Source organism: Odocoileus virginianus, unplaced genomic scaffold, assembly GCF_023699985.2.
Source record: "Odocoileus virginianus isolate 20LAN1187 ecotype Illinois unplaced genomic scaffold, Ovbor_1.2 Unplaced_Scaffold_14, whole genome shotgun sequence".
NCBI classification, from domain to species: domain Eukaryota; kingdom Metazoa; phylum Chordata; class Mammalia; order Artiodactyla; family Cervidae; genus Odocoileus; species Odocoileus virginianus.
This window is the reverse complement of record NW_027224276.1, coordinates 585,204-597,601: the sequence shown is the minus strand read 5'-3', so window position 1 is coordinate 597,601 and position 12,398 is coordinate 585,204. Positions and strand designations below refer to the sequence as shown.

General features: G+C 35.4%; 1 protein-coding gene across 14 annotated transcripts in view; it reads left to right on the top strand.

Annotated features, from left to right (window-relative positions):
- Positions 1-12,398, top strand: part of HUWE1 (HECT, UBA and WWE domain containing E3 ubiquitin protein ligase 1) — a 154,951-nt gene that overhangs the window by 44,089 nt on the left and 98,464 nt on the right. For all 14 annotated transcript variants that reach the window (XM_070462819.1, XM_070462818.1, XM_070462820.1 and 11 more), the window contains 3 exons: positions 712-810; positions 1,697-1,903; positions 3,271-3,423. In XM_070462819.1, coding sequence (XP_070318920.1) covers positions 712-810; positions 1,697-1,903; positions 3,271-3,423 — 459 coding nt within the window. The remainder of the gene's footprint in view (positions 1-711; positions 811-1,696; positions 1,904-3,270; positions 3,424-12,398) is intronic.

Below are 12,398 nucleotides of genomic sequence, written 5' to 3'. Positions count from 1 at the left end.
ACAGAGTTAAATAGCAAGCATGATCACTTCCAGCTACCTTCCGTTAATAGAAGCTTCTCTGTCCCTTCCCTGTCCCTGCCCCCACCCCCCACCCCCCCGCCATCCCGCTTTTGAAAACTTACTATGAACTCTGAATCCACACCTTGTTACCTGACAAGGTACCTGACAGGCCCTTTTATCAGTAAAAAGAGAGCAGGAATATATGGAAATGGGAACCACAAATAAGAATGGAGTCCTAGTTTTATTCAGTTCAGAAGGTCTTTGCCTCCTATAATTGGATGGCTTAATATTGTGAAAAATATAGTCAATGCTAATCTTCACCTTTGTGAATTCACTATGACTCCTCAGTGTTTCTCTATTTGTACATTTCTAGTCATTTTGGTTAACTTTCAGACCATGATACAGATTCCTTCATTTTGTTTTTATTGATATTTAGCTTGTTTCCTTTATTTCTTTTGTTTGTACCCTTCCAAGTAGTTTGTCTACAAGTTCATCCAGGTTTTAAAAAATAACACCAATGGCTTGTATCATTATAAGATTTCCATATTAATCTCAAATGATTGTCTGGAAATTTTCCATTTTTCTTAAGTGCGTTCTATCAAAAGTTTAATTGTATGTGTTGACATAAGGGTGTTTTTTACCCCCTGTTCTTTGTCAATGTGTCTTCCTCATACCCCCAAACACCCTTTTGTGAATATCTGTTTTTCTCAGCCTGCAGACTGCAGAGCCTTAATAGACAAACTCAAAGTTTGTAATGATGAGCAACTTCTTTTGGAACTGCAGCAGATAAAAACATGGAACATTGGAAAGGTATGTAAACCCATGCTACCAAAAGAGAAACCATAATGAGATGACCTCATTCAGCAATTGCTTAATAAGCATCTAGTGTGTGTATGTATATGTGTTTTGCACATCTCTAGACTGGTAATTTTAGCCTGTGAATGGTTACCAAGGAAATTTTGAAAGAAATGTAAAGGGAAAAATTTGCTCACTGAGGGTGAAGATTGCTTATACAGGTGATGATAAATAATCTCATTTTTAACTGACAATATGAGTTTGAGATAGTCTCAAGATTTTTACTTTTAGTTTAAAAGACTCTTCTTTCAATAATTCTAAAAAGAAGCACTTCAGATAAAATGGATTTTAGCAAAGAAAGTCCTTGTGTTTTTTTTTGTTTCTGTTTTGTTTTGTTTTTTAGTTTTTTTAGTTTTTTTTCCATTTATTTTTATTAGTTAGAGGCTAATTACTTTACAACATTGCAGTGGTTTTTAGACCTCAGAGTATAGCCAGAATTCTCTCTCTAAAGACCTGCTACAGAGATTTTGTGGTGTCTCCTGGTGTTAGAACATGTATGTTTTGATGGATAAAACAATGAACTCAGGGGGCTTCTCTGGTGGCTCAGTGGTAAAGAATCTGCCTGACAATGCAAGACACTCAAGTTCGATCCCTTACCCAGGAAGATCCCACATGCCAGAGAAAAAAAAAACAAACAATGAACTCAGGTTCATGTGGCTCAGAATATGATTTTTCTCATTGGTTTCTGTATTAGTGGGGGATTGAAGAGAAGCAAAGGTGGGAGGTGAACTTGTCTACGTATCATGCTCAGCAATCTATTGTAGCAAACCTCAGCTGCAAAGTATCCACACAGTACTTTTACCTTATTCTTATATATTCCTCTTTCTCTTCCCTTCTCCAGTGCGAGTTATATCACTGGGTGGATCTGTTGGACCGCTTCGATGGGATTCTGGCAGATGCTGGACAGACAGTGGAGAATATGTCATGGATGCTCGTGTGTGATAGGCCGGAAAAAGAACAACTGAAAATGCTTCTCTTGGCTGTGTTGAACTTCACAGCCTTACTCATTGAGTACAGCTTTTCCCGGCATCTGTATAGTTCCATAGAGGTAGGAGAGGTTTAAGCCTATACAGTCTGTTCTTTACTAGAATTGTTCATGTCCAGAATAGTGAAATTGTTATTTCTTTCTGATGATTCTTTTCTTTTCATTATGAAGTTCTGGGGTTTTCAGCATCAAAGACAATGGTAAGATGTTTCTTGGCTAAAGAAGCCCTTCACAGGGTTGATGAGAAGGTTTTTTACTGTCACATTCACCTCGTCTTTTAAGATTAAAGAAATTAATGAGAATGTAATGCACATATTGAAGTATTCTTGGGAATTTTCAGGAATTGATTTTTGTCCCAAGTTATCAGAGCAGCCCCAGATTACTTTAATACAACATAATTTGATTACCTTGATACATCACTGGACTTGGTGCTCTTCTAAGTTTTAGTGTGCTGCTTTTCAGCCTCTTCTCCCCTCTCCCCAAAATGTATATTAATAGCATGCTATGTATTCTTAAAAGAGTATAGTGGGCATGGGAATTAGTGAACTTTTGAATTCGTCAGGAATCAGTATAAGAAGCAGTTTTCTTCCTTTAACCTAACTTTAGAGTTTTTATCGCTGTTGATTTAGTGCCCTGTTGATTGTTGTGTTACTTTTCCTGTCTTCATTAAAGAACCAGAATCAGAACAAACAGGTAGAAAGTAAATAACTTAAGAAGAGAAATGGAATAACTGAACTAAAGATAGCACCTGAGCAGTCTGTTGAAGATGAAATAGATTAGTTGCAAAAGGAAATCCATAGCTTTCTGGATAATCAGCAGTCAGAAATACTTTGGTTCATTTCCAGCTAAATTACATACTGATTTTAACACTAACCGAATGTCTCAGTATATTGGTGAATTGTTATTGTATTGAAAAGCAAAAATAGTTACTCTTGCGTTATTGTTAAATACACTGTAACAGTTGTAAGTGCCACCGACTGTTACTTTTAGTTTCTATATAAAGAACCCTGTATTTTATCTAATTCCAATTTTATATTTGTTGTAAAGGATACAGAAGGAGCAAAAATTATCTTACTCTGCTTTTAGTCTAGTTGGAAACTTAATGTTTTGAGTTCTGCTGTATTAAAATACCACATTTTTCTCTTGTCATTGGTTTCTTGCTTTGGAGATGACTATGTAATTTTTAACTTCTGTTTAGATTTTTTAACTTAAATTGGACTTTCATTCTGCCAGATTGTAAGCTTCTTGAGCATAAGATTGCATGTTGAGGTGCTCAAATATTTACAAATCTTTTTACATTGTTTAACTTCTTGATAGCTTTGTAATTGTTGATAAATCTATTACTCTGTTGGCATTGCAAGTTTTCAAAGTCTTGTATGCCTGATACCATGAACCCCCCCACCTTCCCCCCACCTTTTTGTCCCCTGTAGCATTTGACAACTTTATTGGCTTCTTCTGATATGCAAGTGGTGCTGGCAGTCCTCAACCTTCTGTATGTGTTTAGCAAAAGATCAAATTATATCACACGCCTTGGATCTGACAAGAGAACCCCACTGCTAACCCGGCTGCAGCATTTGGCAGAGGTGAGTTGTGGGTGAAGAGTGAAAAGAGCACAAAATTTGGACCTTATTATTCCCTTTCACAGATGTTTCTTGCAGTGTCAAAATGAATAGGAAGCCCTAAGTTAACTTTACTGGCCTAATTGAGAACTGTCGGGGACCATTTAGAAGCTAAGTTCCCCCCAAAATCCTAGGAAGTATTCTTAATTTTATGAAGTAATTTTGAGAAATTTCATGGATCTTTGTTCAAAAAGAGAATCTCTCTTTGTTCGAAAATGCCACTTCTCTTCTGGAAAGAAAGTTTAGAATCAGATTCTACTTGGAAGGAAATACTGGCTGCAAAAATCTGGATTTTGAGTCCTGGCCTACCTACCTTATTAGTTTTGATAGCAGTTTTTTCATCTGAGAATTTAGTTATATCTACCTTAAGAGTATTTTCAGAATAAAATAAAATGTAGGGTTCTTAGTGCTATGATGTGGTGGTAGTAATTGTTATTGAAGGCAAAAAACACTCATGTTAAAAGTTCAGCTTAGTCAAACTGTTGTCTACTATTCCTGGAGACAAATTGATAATACATAACTAAGATTTGAGAGATAACCATTGCTAGAAAGGTTTCTTGGAAGAAAATTGATAGGGCTAACTTTTTATTAATAAAAGCAGAATATAAAGTTACCTCACAAGTCATAAAACTCGAGTTTCAGGCTAATTTTAGGTGTGTGGTTACTTAAAAATCATTTTTGCATGATTATAAATATAACACATAAAAATTCTAGGATATATAGGAAACTAGAAAGAATAATCACCAGTTATTCATCTAGATGTAGCCTCCGTTAAAATTTGAGCATATTTTCTTGGATTTGCAAAGATGAGATATTTTTTAACCATTTCTCATTGAAGTTTTTTAGTGACTCAGTTAACTCAGTGATGTGAGCCAGTTGTTAATATGCACAGATATTACTGAACTAAAAATGTAGCAGAGGTACTCCAAGAAGTCTTGAATCTGTTAAAAGCCAGTTGGTTTGGTTTTTGTGAGGGTCTGGGACACTGATTCTCAGACTTGGCCATGCATGAGAAAGAATTGATTTATTAAAGCATGGGTTAGGGCCTGGTAATGTGCATTGCTAACAAGTTTCCAGGTGAGGCTACTGGTCCAAGGATTAGTCTTTGAAAGCATTGGTATAGTCTATCCTATTGGGTAAAGTTACAGAATCTTAACCAGATTCTTATAGTTGCATTCCAAAGGCATCAAGACCTTTTCCCCTGATGTCTGTTTTTTCCCCATTCTCTAGCAAATCCCATCTAGTGAGGTAGTATCAAATATGCTTTGTGTTCTTAATTGCCAGGATCACATGGTGACTCTGGTAGGTGAGGACAGTGAGATTCAGAAGTTACATTACTTTTAGTAAAAGCCTATGAACTTTTAGCCTCTGATAAAGTGTGAGATGTGATATCTGCTCTTTCTAGTGTTGATTATGGTTTTTATCCCAAACATGGGTGTCAGCCTGAAACCCAGCTCCTTGAATCCACATCTTCCACTTGATAACATTCAAGAAGTATATGACTAATCCTGTGCTGGATCTAGTGTAAAACGTGTTCTTTTTTTAAAAAAAAAAAAAAACCTCACATGGTAGTTGAGAAAGTGATATATATGCATAATTAAAAGGACAAAGAACTAGTTATTCTGAGTAGTACTAACTAATATGTACCTTGGAATCTCAAACATTCCATAGATTTATCTTAGTGGCATATAATAAAAATATATGCTCAGTATTTTAGCATTATGGAAACATACAAAAGAAAATTTATAATGATATATGTATCTGCTCATCATTTTGGTACATTTTCTTAGTCTTCAGGGATATTTCTTTACATATCTGAATGCATATATGTAACTTTATATCCTGCTTTATTTACTTAACGTACTAGCATCCAGTGTTTTCCCATATTAACTTTACATAATTTTGTGAGAAATGTTTCTTTGTATTTAATAATGGTAACATCTCAGATATGTCACAACATCGCAGACATTAATGAATCAGGTTTGGCTTGACATGGTCTTTTTTTTTTTTTTTTCACTTCTGAGACACTTTATTTTGGAATAATTACAAATTCACAAGAAGTTTCCAAAAATAGTAAAGAAACATCACCCATATCTACCCTTCACCATTTCCCCCATTACTCCTTAACTTTCATTTTCATATATTTTTACGTTTTTTTTAATTAGGGGAAAAAAATTTTTTTTCTTTTTTTTCTTTTTCTTGTTTTTCTCTCTTATTTCCTTGTTAAAGTCCTCTAATACTCCTCTATTATTCCTTAATTTTCATTTTCATTTCACTATAACCTTGCAAAAAAAAAAAGAAGCCCTATTTTTAAACTGACATGGTCTTTTAAGGATCCCAGGCTACTACAACTTTCTTGTTGTTGGTACTTGAGTCTTATTAGATCACAAAAGAGAAAAATTTGTGGGTGACAGTAGAAGTATTCTAAAACAGGTAGTTGTGACAACAGAAGAAACAGAAGGAAAGTAATTGTGAAGAGGTATAGCCTTTCAAGCTTATTCTGTCTTGCAAATTCAGATCATTAGTTTGACTTACCTGTCACCCCTAGGTACCATCAGGTGTCTATATATCCCTTATCCTCACAGTTTTCAGCAAATTCCTTATTTCTTCAAAGGAAGTCTGGGGAATAATGAAGAAAATATTGAAAATGGAATGAGGAAGTACTTTTCCTATTGTTAGTGTTTTTATAAAGCTAAAAGAAGTTAAACTTGTGTAGTAATAATAGTGGAAAGTTTCCAGATATAGATGTAACATGTAAGAATTACTAAGCTTAACCATTTCTAGCTTTTGATATAAAGTGAGACTTGGAACTGTTCCTTTTACTTGAATACTTAGAGGCCATTGTAGGTTTTCTAATTGGCCTAATTACAATATTGCTGTGTCTCATGGAATAGAGAAGCCTGAGGAGAGGGAGAGAGATGCCAATCAGAACACACTTTTTTTTTCCATTAAATTTTCCATCTTGTAGGGGTGTGATTCATGGCACCCCAAAACAATGACAGTTGTAATAGCAACTATCACTGATCACAGATCATCATAACAAATGTAATGATGAAAAAGTTTGAAATATTGCAAGAATTACCAAAATGACACACAGAGACATGAAGTGAGCAAATGTTGGAAAAATGAAGAATAAGCATGAGAGAGCAAGAACAAAGTCCAAATTTGCTTTAATTGATTCTGTTTTTCTATTTTGTTTCATTTATCTCTACTCCAGTTTTACTATTTCCTTCTTTCTGTTTGCTTTGAGTTTAGTTTGCTAGACTGTTAGGGTACTGATTTGAAATTTTTCTTTCTTACCAATAAATAGTGGCAATGAACAACTGTAAATTTCCCTCTGTATACTGTTTTGTCACATAAGGTATAGTCCATGAGTTTTGATATAAAATGTTTTCATTTTCATTCATCTCAAGGAATATTCTAATTTCCCTTTTGATTTCTTCTTTTACCCATTGTTTGTTAAGAGTGTATTGTTTAGTTTCCATGTGTTTGTGAATTTTCCAGATTTCCTTCTGCTACATATTCCTAATTTCTTTCCATTGTCACTGGATATGATACTTTGTATGATTTTATTTATTTATTTTTAAATTTCTTAGTTTGTATTGTGTCTTAACCTGTGGTCTGTGTGAGAGACTGTTAATTATTTGTACTTTAGAAGAATGTATATTCTGCTGTTTGTTAGGTAGATTGTTCCATATATATATATACACACACACACATATGTATATATGTATACATATGTATATATATATATATGTATATATCTGTTAGGTCTAGTTGATTTAATGTTCAAGTCTTATATTTCTTTGTTTTATCTTTTGTCTAGTTATTTATGTATTCCCTGTGTATTACAACTAACATCTTCATTAATGAATTGTTCAAATTAATACCAACTTAGTTTTTTTTTCCATTTATTTTTATTAGTTGGAGGCTAATTACTTTACAATATTGTAGTGGTTTTTGTCATACATCGACATGAATCAGCCATGGATTTACATGTATTCCCCATCCCGATCCCCCCTCCCATCTCCCTCTCCACCCAATTCCTCTGGGTCTTCCCAGTGCACCAGGCCGGAGCATTTGTCTCATGCATCCAGCCTGGGCTGGTGATCTGTTTCACCCTAGATAATATACATGTTTTGATGCTGTTCTCTCGAAACATCCCACCCTCGCCTTCTCCCACAGAGTCCAAAAGTCTGTTCTGTACATCTGTGTCTCTTTTTTTCTGTTTTGCATATAGGGTTATCGTTACCATCTTTCTAAATTCCATATATATGCGTTAGTACCAACTTAGTTTTAAGAGTAGACAAAAAGTTTCCTCCTATATAGCACTTTCCTCTCACTTTATGTTGTTGTTACAAATTACACCTTTATATATTGTGTCTATCAACTATTTTATAGTTATAAAACACAGAACAAAAAGGAATTACAAACCAAAAATAATTATGCATTTTATACTTACCTGTGTAATTAATTTACTGGTGTTCTTAATTTCTTCATATGGAGTCAGGTTACTATGGCATATCATATCTGCTCTCTTAGCATTTCTTATAGGCAGGTCTACTAGCAACAAACTGTCAGCTTTTATCTGAGAAAATATTAATTTCTCCTACATTTATGAAGGATAATTGTGCAAGTTATAGAATTCTAATTAGCAGTTACTTTCTTTCCGTACTTTGAATGTGTTTTCCCACTTCATTCTGGCACCTATGGTTTCTGATGAGAAATCAGCTGTGAGGATCCCTTGTATATAACAAATCACATCTTGCTTGCTGCCTTCAAGATTATTCTGTCTTGGTCTTTGAAATTTTGATTATGTCTATTTGTGAATCTGTGTATTTTTATCCTATTGAAATTCATTGAGCTTCTTGGGTTTGTAGATTCATGTCTCTTTGTCAAATTTGAGATATTTTGGCTATTATTTCTTTAAGTAATCTCTTTGCCTTTCTCTTTTCTCCTTGGACTCCCATTTTGTATATGTTGGTATACTTGATGAAGTCCCACAGAACTCTTAACCTCCATTTACTTTTTTCTGTCTGCTCCTCAGACTGGATAATCTGAATTGACCTATCTTCAGGCTCATTGATTTTTTTTTCACCTTCCAATATTTATTTTCAAATAAATTTGTCAGAATTTTTACAAAAGTATTAGATTGCCGCAAAAGTAATTGTGGTTTGGGACTGTGAATTTTAAATCATTATAACTAGTCTCAAACACATCTTTATTAATCAAAATAGGAACCATTACAATCAACATATTTTTGCCAACAAGAAATAAGTTTGTTTATTCCTGTAGCATAAAAATCCATGCTTCAGGATTCAATGAACTCTTGGAAAGCATTTTCTGCATCCTGCTGGTTGTGGAAGCATTTTCCCTGCAAAAAGTTGTCAAGATGCTTGAAGAAAGTCAGGTGAATATGGTGGATGAGGCAAAATTTTGTAGCCCAATTCATTCAACTTTTGAAATGTTGGTTGTGTGACATACGGTTGGGCATTGTCATGGAGAAGAATTGGGCCCTTTCTGTTGACCAGTGCTGGCTGCAGACATTGCAGTTTTTGGTGCATCTCATTGATTTGCTGAGCATACTTCTCAGATGTAATGGTTTCAGTGGGATTCAGAAAGCTGTAGTGGACCACCAGACAGTGACCATGACCTTTTTTGGTGCAAGTTTGGCTTTGGGATGGGGTTTGGAGCTTCTTCTCAATTCAACCACTGAGCTGATCATCTCCAGTTGTTTTTTAAACTGTAGTTTTTGTCACTTGTTACAATCTGAGAAATGGTTTGTTGTTGTTGCATAGAATAAGAGAAGACACTTCAAAACAATGTGTTTTTTTAAAATTTTTGGTCAGCTCATGAGGCACCCACTTATCGAGCTTTTTCACCTTTCCAGTTTGCTTCAAATGCTGAATGACCGTCAAATGGTTAATGTTTTCTTTGGCAGCTTCTCTTGTAGTTGTAAGAGGATCAATTTCAGTGATTGCTCTCAATCGGTTGTTGTCAACTTCCAATGGCTGTCTACTGCGATCCTCATCTTCAACACTCTCATCCTCTTTGCAGAACTTCTTGAACTACCGCTACACTGTACATTCATTAGCAGTTTCTGGGCCAAATGCATTGTTGATGTTGAGTTGTCTCTGCTGCTTTACAACCCATTTTGAACTCAAATAAGAAAATCACTCAAATTTGCTTTTTGTCTAACATCATTTCCATAGTCTAAAATAAATATAAAATAAACAGCAAGTAATAAGTCATTAGCAAAAAAACATAAAGTGAGAAATGCACATTAAAATGATGTATAACATAATGACATTTATTTAGAATGTATTCTGATATCAAACAGCAGATTTTAGCAATGCGAAAACCGCAGTTACATTTGCATCAAACTCATAATACATGTTCAGTGTTGAAAATTAAGAACACAAAAGAAAATTATAATGAAAATAACAGTAATCCTCAGCTCTCACCATGTAGATAAAATAACATTGTGTTTCATATGCTGCTTTTCCCATCATGTAACCTATGGTGAGTATTTTCCCACAGTGTTAAGATTTTTAAAGATTGGACAATAGTCTTAGTTTCCAAGCCACACTCCTGGTCCTCCATTGGTGCCCTTGACTGGTGCCTTCTCTTTTGCTGCCTCCAAGTGTTGGAGTGGCTTAGTGCTTCACCCCAGATTCTGTCTCTTATCCATTTATATTCTGCCTACGTGATCTTGCCCAGTTCATGGTTTTAAGGGCCATTGACTCCCAAAATTACGTGGTTTCTTTGAACCTCAAACTTGTATATTTACTGCCTTCTAAACATCTCTACTGGATATTAATTGTAATGTGTACAAAATCAAACATGACCACCTCTCACATGTCTTTCCCAAATTCTCAATCCATTTCAGACACCTGGCACCCTTGCTTTCCTAGATGGTGCCAGGCACGCTCTTTCTCCAAGGCTTCTGTGCAGCTATGTCCCCGGTTGTCTCTATGACTTGCTCCCTCATCTTCTTTTAAGTCTCACAAACCACCATCTCAGTGACGTCTTCCTACCATCCTATTTTAAAATCAGAACGCTTTCCATATTCCCTATTACACTTTGCTTCATTTTTCTCTGTAGCACATATTACCATCTAACATTATATATTTTTTAAGTTCATTTATTCATTCTCCCTGCTTAAATCTGCTGTTGAACCACTTAGTGAAATTTTCATTTCTGTTACTGTGCTTTAGCTACAGAATTTCTATTTACTTCCTTTTTAAAAAATAACTTCTAATTGGCAGTCTTTAGTATTATATTTAGTATATAGTACAGTATTGTTACCTATAATCACTGTGCTATAAGTTAGATCCCCTGATGTTTTTCATTATATAATTGGAAGTTGGTGCAATTTGACCAGCATCTCCCCTTTTCCCCCAGTCACTAGCAACCACCATTCTAAGCTCTTTCTTTGTGGTCAGCTTTTGTAGATTCCACGTATAAGTGATACTATACGGTAGCTCTCTGTCACTGATTTACTTCACTTATTAGAATGCCCTCAAGGTCCATCCATGATTGTCTCAAAAGGTGAGATTTCCTGGTTTCTCATGGCTGAGAAATGAGGTGTTCTCATTTTGTGTGTGTGTGTTTACATACATGTATTTTACACACACATATATTTTTTACACACATATATGCCACATCTTTGTCCATTCATCCATAGATGGGTATGTATATAGTTTCCATACCTTAGCTACTGTGAACAATTTTGCAATAAAAATTGGAGTGAAGATATCTCTTTTTCCTGATTTCCTTTCCCTTGGATAGATAGCCAGAACTGGAATTGCTGGATCATAATAGTTCTGTTTTTAATTTTTTGAGGAACTGCTGTACTGTTTTCTGTAGAGGCTATTTGTTGTTCAGTGACTGAATGGTGTCCAGTCTTTGTGACCACATGGACTGCTAGATAGATAGATAGAGGCTATACCAATTTTTATTCCCACCAACAGTGCACAAGCATCCTCTTTTCTCCAAATACTTGCCAGTACTTGTTATCTCTTGTCTTCTTGAAAATAGTCAGTCTCTCAGGTGTGAGGTGATATATCACTGTGGTTATGATTAGCATCTCCCTGATGACTAGTGATATTTAGCACCATTTCATGTAACTACTGGCCATTTGTGTATTGTCTTTGAAAAGATGTCTGTTTAATTCCTGTGTCCATTTTATTTGTTTATTTTTTAAAGAGATGAAGATAAATTTAATTTTTTAAAACAATTATTACAATAGAGGAAAAGAGACTGCAGTATAGAAGTGGGCTTAATTCTGAATGCAGGATGAGCATTTGCAGCCAAGGAGCAGGGTTGGGGTGGGCACAGTGGGTGGAGTTATTAAGAGGACATATCAGGGGTAGGGGAGATTCTGGTTCCCCTAACTTAACTGGTTTCTTGCTGAAACTAGATTCTACAGGGAAGGACCCAGAAAAGCCCAAATTTGAGGACTCACTGAGAAAATTGCTCACAGGAGCCTGAGCAAATTTGGGTCAAAGAGAGTCTTCGTCAAGACCCAGGATCTGAGTTCAGGGAAGGAAGTGGGGGAGTTTAGGGGATTGAATGGTAGTCCCCAAAAGGATATGCCCATGCCCTAAACCCCAGAACCTCTGACTATGAAAGAAGAGTCTTTGCACATTTCTCCAAAGAAGACATACAGATGGCTAACAAACACATGAAAAGATGCTCAACATCACTCATCATCAGAGAAATGCAAATCAAAACCACAGTGAGGTACCATTACACACCAGTCAGGATGGCTGCTATCCAGAAGTCTATAAGCAATAAATGCTGGAGAGGGTGTGGAGAAAAGGGAACCCTCTTACACTATTGGTAGGAATGCAAACTAGTACAGCACTATGGAGAACAGTGTGGAGATTTCTTAAAAAACTGGAAATAGAACTGCCATATGACCCAGCAATCCCACT